The sequence below is a fragment of the Typopeltis vanoorti genome, chromosome 12 (genome assembly GCF_054136105.1).
Source record: "Typopeltis vanoorti isolate ZY-2024b chromosome 12, IOZ_Tvanoo_1.0, whole genome shotgun sequence".
Taxonomy (NCBI): Eukaryota; Metazoa; Arthropoda; class Arachnida; order Uropygi; family Thelyphonidae; genus Typopeltis; species Typopeltis vanoorti.
The window spans coordinates 27,132,551-27,147,696 of record NC_143560.1 but is presented as its reverse complement, the minus strand read 5'-3'; the positions used below and the strand labels follow the sequence as shown (position 1 = coordinate 27,147,696).

At 34.5% G+C, this 15,146-nt stretch overlaps 1 protein-coding gene across 1 annotated transcript in view; it reads right to left on the bottom strand.

Moving 5' to 3' along the window:
* LOC150100645 (dihydrolipoyl dehydrogenase, mitochondrial) overlaps positions 1 to 7,845 on the bottom strand; it is a 233,655-nt gene extending 225,810 nt beyond the window's left edge. The window contains exon 1 of the mRNA XM_090402080.1: positions 7,695 to 7,845. Coding sequence (XP_090258206.1) covers positions 7,695 to 7,736 — 42 coding nt within the window. The 5' untranslated portion in view covers positions 7,737 to 7,845. The remainder of the gene's footprint in view (positions 1 to 7,694) is intronic.
* Positions 7,846 to 15,146: the final 7,301 nt, after the last annotated feature.

The following is a 15,146-nucleotide window of genomic DNA, read 5'->3' as shown; positions in this document are numbered from 1 at the left end:
TTATTGGGTGCAATTAAAAAGAATGCAGAAGAGAAAATGAGAACTTGGAATGCCATTCTGAAACCTTTTGTTGTTTAAAAAAAACTAGCGATGGCTATATTATCAATTTTCTTCTCTACATATGCTTGTGAGTCATTATTTTTTCTAAATGAATTTTATAAAAGACAGTTTAAGATATAGAATGACTGATGAATCTAGTTCCGCGTGTGTATTACTAAAAGTTACAAAATATGAACCTGATATAAAGCATTTGGCATCTAATGTACAACAGCAAAAATCTCATGGATATATTGATATTGATAAATTAATAATAGGTTGATATTGATTTGTATATGACAATGTGTATGTCAAATTATGAGTTCATTTTTATGAATATGTTAATTTTTAAACTTGTCTCAATAAAATTCTGCAATTAATTTTGTATTAATTAATGTTAATTAATAATTAGTGTTGTATTAATTACAACTTGATTTGTAAACTTTTGGCATGTGGACATAAAAGGTTCGCCGCCACTGACCTATGCAATACGGTCAAGTTTCAACTAATCGAACAATGGTTAGAATGGGTGGCTTATTCTTATCTGGAATTAACACAGCACCTTGATGAAGGCTATCGGATACACTATCTGTTGTCATCTGTACTATTAATTATGTGACTCCTAGTGATGATGAAATCTTCTACAAGGCTTCTCTTCTCTTTTCTTCTGACTGCTTAATGGTAGCAATTCTTCCCTGTGCTGTTTTTATTGTACCCCAGTAAAAGACAAGGCCTGTATACCCAAGTTAGAATCACACTCCTCCTGCTGATTAATACCTGGAGCATCTCATTATTAAAGAACCACCTCAGCAAAACCATTGACATTTATTCTTTGATGGCATTTGATTTGTTTATAACATTATGGTTTAAGCCACTCGCAGATCATCTCGCTGACTTCCATCATTAATCCTTAATTGTCTGTCTTTATACCTTAGCTGTTTCCTGCCTGCAGACAAAATCAAAGTATTCATGTTCTATTTTTCTGCTTCCTAATGTTCAATACTTGGAATTCCCTGCTGCTTAAGCCACTTGTAAAGGATGCAACTAAAAGCAGTATATTACTTCACATCTAGGATGTAATAATATGAAAATCAAAGTCATCGATTGGTGTTTTTCACTCTGGACACAGTGCTTGTAGTTGTGTTATTGTATAAACTGTACCATCCCAGCTAATCATTAATCAAGGAATCCCTTGTAAATATATTAATCATGGAAACATCAAAACTAGTTTATATAATAAGATTTACTGGAAATAATGGGTAAAAGATGGATGTAACAATTTCCATGAAAACAACAGGTTTTTCTTTTAGTTCCAAATGGTCTGCTACTTCCAAATGGCCTACATTCAAGTCCAATATAAAAGCCCTTTTGAATTGGAAAGAATAGAGGGAGAAAAACCAATCAACATATTTAACACTATACATACCAGGATCACAAACGATTATTAACTCAAAAACACTAAACAGTCATAACTTGGTACCTTCTCCACCCTTTTAATTAATATGGAGAACCCATACACAAGAGGTTGGTCAATCTATAGTGCACTAATAACATGAATGGATGAGTTCAAGGTAAAATTTAGTTCCATCAAATGGCATCTAATTATTATTGTGGAAATAGCTTTTTTTTGTTGTTTTCATTGCCTCAAGCATTTATTAAAACATCACAGTCATCAAATTTACAAATGATTACCATCATCATATGTTTTTCAGTTTTATCTTTTTACTCTTCAAAACTGATCACTAGTACTAGGAGTTTTCATTAGTTCTTTAAAAGTTAGTAAATACATTATTCCATCCAAATAGCTGATTTGAAAGAAAAGTGACCAAGAAGCCTCACATAGCAAGGTAATGTCATTATTCTACAGAAGTATTTCTCAAAGAATGGTAATTAATAGTCTTTGTGAAACATGTGCACTACACATACAGGGTGTTCGGGATAAATTTGACATATTTATAATTAATTATATTTTTCCGTAAGTTACATGTATTAACACACACTTCTCTTCATTTAAAAGTTTGGACCCTTCTTCATTCATATACAAGATGTCAGAAAGGATGGATAGCTGGAACCCACCTGAATCATGGAAGAGAATAACTTGTATCATGATGATTCGTGCCCGCCATCAAAATAAGGATATTACGACTGCTGCCCAATGCTCCCTGAATACAGTAAAAACAATCAGGCATGAACTAGAGACTTGCAATGGTGACTACGAGGATGTAGCAAGAAGAAAGATCCCTAGCAGACGATCTGATTGCGTTCGTACAGCAGAATTCCTCGCAAATCTGCAGGAACAGGTGTTGAAGAACCCTGGCATTGGAATTCGGGCTTTGTTCGTGGAGTTGCTAACTGTAGTCAAGCCCTGGATAACAAGGGTAGCCAATGGTAGGCCGTATGTATGGCAGCAGGATTCGGCCCCTTGCCACACCTCTGGGAAAAGTCAAAAATGGTTGTCTGAAAATTTCTACGACTTCACCAGTCCAAATGTTTGGCCTCCAAACTCCCCAGACCTTAACCCCATGGATTATTTTGTATGGGGCGCAGTTGAAAAAGACACCAATCGCACTTCCAGTAATACAAAAGCCCAGTTAATGGATAAAATTAAAACAGTTTTTGCGGCCCTTCCCAGGGAGACTGTAGCATCAGCTTGTTCGAGGTTCCGAAGCAGAATTGAAGCTGTGATCGATGCTAATGGTGGTTATTTTGAGTAAATCTTGTTGATAGTATTGTAATTAACTCTGCCTGTAATGTTTTTTTGTCAATTCATTAAATTTAATAGATACAAAGAAGATTTTCTTTTTCCTTACGAAACTGTCAAATTTATCCCGAACACCCTGTATTTAAACAACTTTCATAAATTACACATGTAACAAAAATTATATAGAATTTATTCAAACACTCTAATATATTTCATTCAACGTTATGTGGATATCATCAGGGAGATAGACTGTTAACTACATTCAAAAGATGAATCAAAATAATGAATCGTAAACCATGTATATTAGCTTGTTTCTCGGTGAAAGCTGAAGTCTATGATATATTATTATTATTCTGTCACACCTCCAAGGAGTCCAAAGACTCATCGAGAGAGGGCACCTACTCTACAACTGTCTCCATCATCTATACCAACGCCATCTACTGCTCACCACATCACTAGTATTTTTGGTCTGTAAATTGCTTGTGTCCTAAAGATGTGTGTGGCCTAGAGATATTACACTATTAGAGTTCAGAGGAATAATTGTAATAAGTCACATATATAAAAATTATTTAAAATAATTATTAATAATAAAAAAAAAAACTTCTGAACATTTAATAGAGATCACTTCCCAAAACCTGGATACTGGTATACAGTTCAGATTAGGATGACTTCATAGCATTTCACGTTTCAAGAAAAAGAATGATCGAATTTGAACTTGCTGGAATGAACTGAATAAAATTAAAAGCAATCTGATATGTAATGGATACAACTACTATTCAAAAAATTACTGATAATTATCATTCCTCTATCAGACTACAATCTGATATGCTGATGTGACATGTACCATCGTTCTTCCAATTGCGCTACGAAGGCCCTTAACATATTGGACCTCCTAATCTTTACATAAACAAGTAAAGATTAGGAAGTTTTATTATCCCTCTTTATGAGGCTATGATTCAGTCATAATTGACTACTGGGCACAGATTTGGCCACCTGCATTTCGTGAGAATTGGGAGGTGGTGAAGAGTATTCAGAAACGAGGGACCAAGCAGGTGACAGGTCTGTGAAATGTTTCCTATGAGGATAGATTGAGGGTGCATGGGTTGCAGAGTTTAGCTGACAAGCAGAAAGTTACTAAAAGGATTCTACAAGACTAACACAAAAGAAATTTTTCATTATATGAGGAGTAGCAGGAAAACAACGGGTCACACCTCGAAGGTGTCTAAGAGTGTGGTTAGTAATGGTGTGTGTGTGTGTGTGTGTGTGTGTGTGCAGACTAGGTTCTTTACTTGGAAAGTGGTGAATGAGCAGAATGAATTGTGACAGGTGGTTGTGAGTGCCTCAACAGTGAGTAAGTTTAAGGAGATGTATGATAGGTATTGTCTTAATGGATAGTGTGGGTCTCCTGCAATATGAGTCTTTTGACTCCATGGAGTACCCCTATAAATAATAATGATAATTTTCTCACCATATTATTGATATCATCATAGCTAAGAGCAGGTATTTTCTGTAATTAATTATTTAATTGTAATAACTAAAAAATCTAAAAGAAGTTTTAAACAAAATGTGTCTCTGGGCATATACCAACTGACCTCCATTAGGGCAACATCTGGTGCTAACAACATGATCACAATTTAACCAAACAATTTGAAAAGTTGGCATTAAAAGTTTAAATTCAGAGAGTACAAAACCACACAGCTGAAACTATCTGCTAAATTTTGGAACCATTCATATCTTACATTGTAACAGTCCTCAATGAATGTTTCACCACCAGTATTGTGCATCTATACATATTTAATTGTGTTTGTCCTAAGCTGTGATGGATGTACAGGTTATACATGCATAGATAATATTCTTACTTTTTTTAGTAGTAGTGTTGTTATTAACAAACCTTGAAGTTAAATCTAATAATTAATATTACAGATATTTAATTAATACTAATATCTCTGATTTGGATTTCTTAAACACTAAGAAACACATCTGCTTAAAAACCAGATGTGCTCAAAACTATGCCTGAATAGATGAAATATTTTACTTGTTCTACAGGCTCTCTATTCAGAATGCAGTCGATGTGTTCAATTGTTGAAAATGCAGTTGAAGTTGTTCAAATGTGTTCTGTCTATTTTCATAGTTTTGGTATTTATATTGCTGATTTTCATGCCAAATTTGTTATTGCTTAGTTAGTTTATTCTGGAGACTTGCACTAATGTGTTTAAGAGTAAAACATTATCTGCATAAAACAAAGAGCTAAGTTTGATATCTCCAATTCTAATATCAGGCCTAATGTCACTTTCTTTCATAATGTGATCATAGATGATGAATAAGAGTAAATATAATGTGCACGCTTGTCTTATCCCTGATTTTACACCAAACCATCTTCCTGTATTTCCTTCAAATCTTACTGCTGACTTACAACTTAAATATGGATGATGTATTGCTCTGTATAATGGCTCATTTACCCCATATAATTGTAGTGTTTTAAAATGCTTTCTCTGGGCACCTTGACATATGCCTTTTCCAGATCTACAAAACTTAAGTACAGATCCTTGTCATATTCCAATGATTTCTCAACTATCTGTCATAAAGTGAAAATCTGATCTTGACAAACCCTGTTTGGTCTGAATCCAGCTTGTTCTCAATGTTTCTCTTCCACAATCTTTCTCAACCTCTTTTCAAGTATGCTAGCATTAATTTTACCTGGAGCATTTAGTAGAGAAATTCCTCTGTAATTCTGACATTCAGCTTTATTCCTTTTTTATAGATGAGAACTTCTAGTGGTCTATTCCAATCATTTGGAATTCATCCTTCTGACCAGGTAGTCCGAATTATGAAGTGTAGAAACTGCAAAAATTTTATACCTCCATACTTAAGCATTTCTGGTGAAATGTGAGCATCCATAGCACAATTGGAAGAACATTGGAACACTGCACCCTTTGAATGGAAAAGATCTGGGTTCGATTCTTGTCACGAGGGGGAATCCTTATATGGGTTTTTTCAAATTGAAGGTGAGTTAGCCAATCTGAAACAGAGGTAGCAAAGTTTTTTCTCCTGGAAACTCAGGTTTTTTCATACTGCATACAGACAAATCAGCCTTCAGAACACATGCAATTTACAGTTGTTGGTGATGATGGGCAGTAGATCCCATTGATGGTAGTAGTGTCGTAGTAGGAGAATTATATAGCAGTGGAGAAAGTGAGATGTATTTAGTGAAGTAGAGTAGAGTGCCCTCCAGTGATGAGTCCTTGGATTCCCTGGAGGTGTCAAGTAGTAATAATAATATCATCTTCTACAGCTGCCTTTCTACATTTCAAGTGTTTGATGACTTTTTCTACCTCAAATATTGATATGTACTCTTCTTTGCAGTCCTCTTGAAAATTTTTTTAGCTGGTTCTATCACTGCTTGTTTCGTTTAACAATCTTTCAAAGTAAATACTCCAGACATCTAGGGTATCCTTATCTGCAGTTTTCATGTCACTTATAAAAAGCTTACATGTCACATGTAAGCTTTATCAATAGCCTAAAATTTTTTTTCTATATTCTTACCAAGGCCTTCCAATGACTTTGGTTTACTTACTTTTACACATACCTTTTACAGAAACTCCATTATATGGAGTTTTCCAAAATGGTCAGTACCAATAATTTCTGCATTGCGCTATTTTCAATATACAGTGTGTTATCATATTTCTTCTTTCCAATGTAGTTTAAGTGTCTCTCTCTAGAATAATACAGTATTATAAGCAAAATGGATATTTCTGAATAATGCAGTGATATTATTATTATTATGCCTTCCATGTAATTGGTAGACTCATCGTGCAGTCAGCAGACTCACCTTCCTTCAGAGACTCAGAAATTCTTCTTGTATCCCAAATTTACCATCAACAATGACTAGAGTGAATCCTGCTTATATAGCTTTGTAATTCCTTAATTTTCTAATGTGCACCCTCAGATGTATAACTGAATCAATGGTTTCACAAGATCTAATATTAATTCCTGCAAACTTTTTGTTGTTGTTAAAATAGGAAGCAACTGATATATAAATCACTTTTAATATTCAGATTTGTCTTTTCTGCTAAGAACCTGACAATTAACATTATCAGTCTGCTGTTCAGTTAATATCTTCACTAAGTGTTTTTTTTTTTTTTACTTAATCCAAAGTTCAACACATGAAAGGAGCCTCAGACACACAGATTGCATTTAAGATCCCCTTTATGGATTTTTGAAATATCTATCAATGCTTTCTGTTCACTAATAGTTTTCATTTGTTAAGCTGTTTTTTATGAATAAATGTAAGTGCCACTTTTATTGTGACAGAATGGACTATGGTTGAAGAATAACCACAAATCATTTTGCCTGTGTCTAATGTTTTTATTCCCAGAATTTTGTAGCATACTCGACCATCAAAAATGCCATTTGAAAGATTATGAACATCTGTCCATTTTGCATAAGAAACTTAGTTCTTATGCAAAAATAAATAAATCGTCGAATGTGTTTTCATTTCCCAATAGCGATACAACTGATGTCTACATAGTCCTAGTGGTAATTCCAATAATGTCAAAAGTTTTTATTTTTATAGCAGCAGTTTTTATTTTTACAGGTTTGATTCTGGAAACAGATACAAAAACACTTTCACTGCACTCTTTTTCCAATTCTGAGGTTAATCATCTTTTGCTTGCCAGTGGTAGATTTAAAGTGGAAACTTGGGATTTTAAACCTTACAACTAAGCAAAGTCGACAAAACACACACACCAATACATGCAATAAATATTGGTTCACATGTTATCTAAATTGGTTTCGATCCTAATACTAAGTGGTTCCAATCGCAATGTTAATAATATCATAAAATGTCAATTAAGTTGTGTCCTGAAGAGTAAGCTATATAAATATCACTCAAAGTTTAGTACAATCTCATGCAAAACCTAGACTCCATACGATTACAAATACATAAATAAACTCATACCCTTAGAGCTGGGAAAAACTTGGTCCATCTGTTAGCTTGCATTATAATTGTCCTAATTATTTAAAAACAACGTGATTAACAGAAACCATACACCTGATTCAAGGTGTAGAGGAGACGGTAATGACCAAAGCGCCATCTAATATTGTTGAAACTTTGCAGAAGAAATATTTGCATATAATATTCAAATACTACTCTTTGACTTCTCTTTGAAAAAATTGAAAATAGCTACTTGGAATGTCCGTGGTTGATGAGCTAAACAGAGAACTAAAAAAAAAAAAAAATAGAAACATTGACATAGCAGCAATAACTGAGACAAAAAAGAAAACGAAGGGATCTCAAATTCTGGAAGATTATGTCATGATCTTCTCCGGAGTTACAGGAGACAAATGGGCGTAATCTGGGGTTGCAATTTGGATTAATAAAAACTGGAAAAACGAAATTTCGGATAATACTTGATTCCAAAATAATCAAAGTTAGAATGAAAATTACGAATCAAACATTCAATATTTTTGGAACTTATGCACCAGTAGATGGAAAAGAGGAAGAGACAGAAGAATTTTACGGAAAACTTCAGGAATGTATTGATGAAACAAATGAAAATGAAGCAATAAACTTGATGGGAGATTTCAACGTTAGAGTGGGAAGTGACCCAATAACATGATGCATTGGATCAGAGAGAGAATCAATAATCAATAACAATGGAATTTTATTAAGAGACATCTGCATATTTAACAATCTAAAAATCAGCAATATTTTCTTCAGGCATTAAAATATACATTAGTACACATGGGAGGCAAGAGAAACAAAATCAATAATAGATCATATTATTATTAACAACAAACTAAATAACAAATCATGCATGCAAGGGTTTTGAGAGGAAGTGAAATTGATAGCGGTCACATTTAGTTGAAAGCAGATTTGAATTCATAAAAAGAACCAAAGAAAAAAAGATAACGAACTAACATGTAAGAAAAAACGGTTTGAAATTCACCGCCTAGAACAGGAGAGTATTAGAAAATTATATAAAAGCAGAATAAGAGATAAAATAAAACCAATCACAATATTCAAACTGACTGGGAAAATATTAAGAAACAATACTAAGAGCAGCAAAAGAAAGTTTAGGATACAAATCAAGGAAAAACAAAAAAAAATGGCTCAGAGCTTTGAATTAAGACTTAAAGGAATTAATCGAAAAGAAAAAACAGGCTTTTAAAATCTATCTGCAAAGTAAAAACACTGCTGACTACATGCAATATAAGAAATTACGGGCTGAAGTCAGAAAGCTTTCCAGAAGTATATGCACAGAAGATTGGAGTATATATGTTACATCATTAGAGCAGGATATCTTCTCATCTCTCCCGTAGTCCTAAATGGACCGTTGGGTCATTCATAGCTGGTAGGTGACATTCTTTGTTAGCCTCCTTCAATCATCTCGGTCTCTTGTTCTTGATGTCAGTTGAGAAAGGAGGAATTTGTCCATTTTTTGATGTTATAGGTCCATTTAATCGAGGTCGGCTCCTAACCCTTCGTCCCGAAACGATTCCTTCTAGAGCTTGCTTTGGAATGCCATTAGCCCTCTCTACATGTCCGAACCATTTCATCTGTTTTCTTCTGATGACTGTCAGAATGTTTTCCCTTCTTCTCCTGTCTATTGAATAAATCAGTTTTCGGACATTTTCATTGGTTTCGTGAGCGGAGTAGGGAATTCTCGAAAGTCTACTGTAAGTTTTCATTTCAAAAGACATGAGTGTCCTCTCATCTTCCCTGAATAAAATCCAGGCCTCACAACCATACAAGAGGATAGAATCACCAAGGTGTCAATTGGTCTTAGTCTGGTTGTGACTGCTATTCTTATCTCCGCACAATGGTGTTTTAACTTCTGTAGAGCCACGGTTGCCTTAACAATTCGGTGTTTAATATCGGTTTTTGAACGATCATCTTGACTCAGCATGCTTCTTAGATAAGTGAACTTGTTTACATTCTGAATTTGTTTATTGAGAATTTGTATCTTTAAGAATTCAATGCCTGATTTTGAAGTTATCATTGTTTTTGTTTTTTGTAGGTTTATGCATAATCCATATTTTTTTAATGTTCCGAAAAAGCGGCTGGCTATCTCTTGTAATTTTTCTTCACTTTCTGCCAGAAGATCGATATCGTCTGCAATAATATCTGAAAATATCTGCAATAATATCTCTTCAATAATATCTGGAAATATCAAAAAATCCCAAAAGAAAGGGAAACTGGAGTACCAATCACAAAACTCACAAAATTGAAGATATCAATATACAGGAATGTACAGAAGAAATAGTAATGGAAGAATTAGAAAGAGCCCGGCCTAGATGGAATATGCGTTGAGCTTTTTAAACATACAGACAATAGCTGAAAAGAAAACCTACTTAAACTCTACAATAATAATATCTGGAAATATCAAAAAATCCCACAAGAATGGGAAACTGGAGTAGCAATAAATATTCACAATAAAGGTCCCAAGGATAAATGTGGAAATTACAGAGGCATTACTCTTTTAATAACAGCATCTAAACTATATGCAAACATCTTAAAGAACAGACTAATTAAATACACAGAAAATTATTTAGAAGCAGAAGAGTGTGGTTTTATAAGAGGGAGAGGGTGCACAGGTGACTCTTTCACAATGCAACAAATCATAGAAAAAAGAAAAGAATTTAACCTGCTCACTTTGCTTCTATTTATTGACTACGAAAAAGCATATAATTCAAGACGATAAAATACCAGCTAAAAAAATCAGTTAACGCCTATTTATTCCGATATATAGGGAGTAGATGTGGCCGTTTATTAGCCCTATCTAACGATATAATACCCCCCTAAATTATTTAAAGCAATAAAAAGTATATACAGAGAAACAATAATTTGCATTCAATTTGCAGATGGAACATTATCAGAACCCAAACTATAAATAAAGGAGTAAGTCAGGGTTGTGGCTTATTCCCAATCCTATTCAACATTTATATAAACATAATCCTAAAAGAATGGAAAACAACTGTCAAAGATGGGATTAAACTAACAAATAATAAACAACTAAATACAACAACTAAATATGCAGATGATCAAGTACTAATTTCAAATTCAGAAGATAAACTCCAAATTGCAACTGACCACCTAAATGAAATAGCAAAAAATTTTAAATCAAAATCTCTGAAACAAAAACAAAAGCTATGGCAATGTGCAGAAACATCATTCAAAATGTCAAAATTATGCTTACCAATAAAATCACAGACCACGTTACCACTAATAACCACAAATAAATTGCATACAGCGTTGTACTTCCTCAAAGGCTGCCTTTTTATTTTAACATTTTCTAGTGCATAACACAATTTAGATGAGATGGGAAAAAGTATACAAATAATAGTGCAATATGTTGACGAATGTGACCTATGTGGGTTTAGCATTTTAATTTTTCAACTTCCATTACAGATGCGCCTTGCATTTTATCCTGGTCGGTTGGATATCATCAGGGACCTAAATAATGCAAAGAAAAACTTTTTCCAAGTGATACCTAAAATGCATCAATGGTTTCAAGGATCGTTGCGAGGATATATGCAACGCCTAGGCAAACAGTGTTTCCCACCCTTCCCCTAAATTCAACTTTCTTTGTTGAATTTAGGGGTGGAAAAATAGTGGTTGGGCAGACTGCAATAGTTTTAGTGGGAAATAAGCAGTATCCAGTATATTATATTTCCAGTTTAGGAAAATTTGACAGTGTCATGTAGAGAGGCAACGTACTCCACTCTACCCAACCCCCAACAATTATTTTAATCCGCTTTGGTTGAATTTTTCAGGGGCATTCATCAAAGTAAAAAATAAAATAAAAAAGAAGACAGCTCTAGAATTGGATGACTGCAACTCTAGAGCTGTCTTCTTCTTTTTAGTCATTTTCAATTCCCTTCTGCACGAAGGCCTTCTCCAGCTCTTTCCATCTTTCTTTGTTCTTGGATATGGTTGGCCAATTTTTCCCAACAAATTTTGCCCAACAAATGATGTCTGTGATATGACTCTGACTTTTTATCCAGGTTTTGTTTCCTTTCTGGTCATTTAATGTGATGCCAAGAATCAGCCTTTCGATTTTTCTTTCAATTGTTGCTAGTTTATTTGTGAGAGACCTAGTTTCACAACTATATGTGATGTCTGTAAGTATTCTCTGGTTATGTCTTTCTTTTTAAACAAAGTGGGACATCCTTGTTTTGAAAAACACTTTTTCAATTTTCCAAATGCATGGCAATTTGAGCTCTTCTATTTATTTCCTTTTGGAGTCCACTATTTACATCAATGAGATGACCTAAGTATGAGTATGAATAGACTTATTCTAAGAGATAGTTTTCTGTTATTATGTTTTTAGAGCTACAAAATGATGAAACATGATTTTAGTCTTTTCTCTGTTTATTTTTCGCCCTATTTTTCTGCTTTGAATACAGAGATCTTCTACCATTATACTAAGGCCTTCTGGATGGTTGCAAAAATTATGATATCATCTGCATATCATAGGTGAGTTAAGTTTTTGTTATTAATTTTTTATGCCAAAGTTAATCCAGTTTATATTATTAAATATTTCATGAAGACTGCTATGAAAATTTTAAAGAGAGTCGCCTTGTTGGACACCTTTTTCAATTGATATTCAATTTCTACTTGTGTGAAATTGGATTGTTGCTGCTGCACTAAGATATATTTCCTGGAGAAGTCATGCTTTGATTATCATATTGGTTTTAATGGAGTCAAATGCTTTTTCATAATCAATAAATGCTAAACAGAGACGCAATTCGTATTCTTCTTCTTTTACTATTATTTGTTTTACTCCATGAATATGTTAATTTGTGTTATAGCCTACGGAATCCTGCTCTTGTTTTACTGGTTGATTTGAGTCTAAAAGCGGCTAACCTGTTTGTTATTACTTTTGTGAAAATTTAATACAGATTAGAGAGAATACTAATTGCTCTATAGTTGTGTAGCTCAGTGGATGTGGCGTTTGCACACCACGGCGCTTGTCCGCACGAAGGACAACTTCTTGGTTTCGAATCTAGTCGGCGACTAGAAGAAATTTTTCTAAGCCTTTTTTCGACCGGTTCCTGAGTTAGTCGATCTCTGGCACGGGCAAGCGGGTTTTTTCTCCTTGAAACTCAGGTTATTCGTTCTATAAACTCAAGAAAATTGACCGTAGAACCCACGTTTATTTTTCAGACATTAAATACAATGAGCCTGTGCAGCTCAGTAGAAGTGGCGTTTCCACTCTACGGCACTTGACCGCACGAAGGACGACCTCTTGGTTTCGAATCTAGTCGGCGACTAGAAAAAATTTTTCTAAGCCTTTTTCGACCGGTTTCCGAGTTAGTGGATCTCTGGCCCGGGCTAGCGGGTTTTTTCTCCCGGAAACTTGGGTTTTTCGTCCCGTAAACTCAAGAACATCGACCGTCGAACCCACACTATTTCCAGACATTAAAAACATTGTGTTAGGGTTAGGGACCACGAGATGGCGGCACTAGCTTGCAGCCTTCTTCACTGCGTACCGATGAATCAGCGATTGCCTTGAGCCAGCTATCTCTCTGATTGGGTACCAGTGGAGATTGAACTGGCCACTCAGTCTCTAGAAAGTTAGATAGGGTAAATGTTCCCGTCTACTCCCAATACGGGAACAAATAGGCGTTTGCTGATTTGATAAAATACGAGTGTTAGGGTTAGGGACCAAGAGATGGCGGCACTGGTTGAGCCGTTTCTCTTCACTGCGTGCCGCTTAATTAGTGATAGTCTTGGGCAAGCTATCTCTGATTGGGTACCAGTGGAGATTGAACTGCCCACTCAGTCTCCAAAAGTTAAATACGGCTAAAACGGTTTCGCCTACTTCCTATATACTGGTATGAAAAGGTGTTAGCTGATTTTCATTTCATGAAGTTATTTTATTTATTTCTTTACTTCTTCTTTGTCTTCTTTTTTAAATAACAGTATCAGAGTGCTTTTTTCTAGTTATCTGGTATCTTCCCTTCTTCTAGACATAAATTTAGTAAGTTTGTGACATGGTGAATTATGTTGTTTCCACCCTATTTAATTAATTCTATGTGTATTATATCGTCACCGGGATATTTTCCATTTTTCATTTGTTTTAATGCTTGTTTTATTTCATTTGAAGTGAATGGTGGGATGAATTTCATATTTGATGATTTGATGGCGAAATGTTATTTATATTTAATTTATATATTGCAGGATTACTATAGAGGTCTATATAACATTCTTCTAGTCTTTTTATGATTTGTTCTGCATTGCAATTATTTGACAATTACCAATTTTTTTTTCATATTTATGATGTTTTCACTTGTTTCTTTTTTATAGTTTTATTATATCTTATTTCAAGGCCTGTGTAGCTCAGTGGAAGTGGAGCTTGCGTCCTCTGCGCTTGGCCGCTTGAAGTTAGACTTAGGTTCTAGTCTAGTTGCTGACTGGAGGAACTTTTTCTAAGCCTATCTTCGAGCGGTTCCCGAGTTAGTCGATCTCCGGCACAGGCAAGCGGGTTTTTCCTCCCAGAAACTCGGGTTTTACGTCCCGTAAACTCAAGAAAATCGACCGCAGTACCCACATTATTTCAGACAGTGACATATCTTGTTAGGGTTTGGTACCAAGAGATAGCAGCACTTGTTTGCAAGCCTCTTCATCGGTGGCTGCTATAATTAGTGATAGACATGGGCCAGCTATCTCTGATTGGCTACCGGTGGAGATTGAACTGCCCACTAAGTCTCCAAAAGCTAGATAAGGTATAAAGACCTCGCCTACTCTCTATTAGGGAATAAAAGGCGTTAGTTAATTTTTTTTTACATATCTTATTTCATTTCTCCTCTTTTTCCTTATTATTTTGCAGAGTTCTGCATATTCTATTTTATAAGTTAAGTTTTTGTCTTGTTTCATATTTCGCCTCTTTTTTAGTAGCTGTAAGGTTTCCTCTGAGAGTTGTTGGTCTCTTAGCTTGTTGCTTTTGAATTTGCTGGTTGCTGAGATTATTGCTTCTGTTAGGTTTTTGCTCATTTTATTTATGTCTTCTTCAAATACGTTTATTAAGTCTAGTTGTTGATTAAGTTTTTCTTTATAATCTTTTATTCTTGTTTTCAATCAAAACAAGAAGATTTTAAATCAAAACTTCTCGATTTTTTGGTGTCTAGCCATTTTAATTCTTTCCAACTTTGGCTCTTATCAGTCGGTGGTCACTTCCTGTTTTTGATTCATTTAGTACTGAGGTATCTCGGGCTATTTCTTTATTATTACACAGTTATAACCTATTTAATTTTTGATTTCTCCATTTGAACTTGTCGATGTCCATTTTCTTTTCGGAGCTTTCTTAAAAAATGTGTTCATAATATAAAGCTTGTTACTGACAGAGGATTCTTTAAGAGCCATTCCTCAGTTACTGTTTGTACCATATACGTATGACCCTATCGT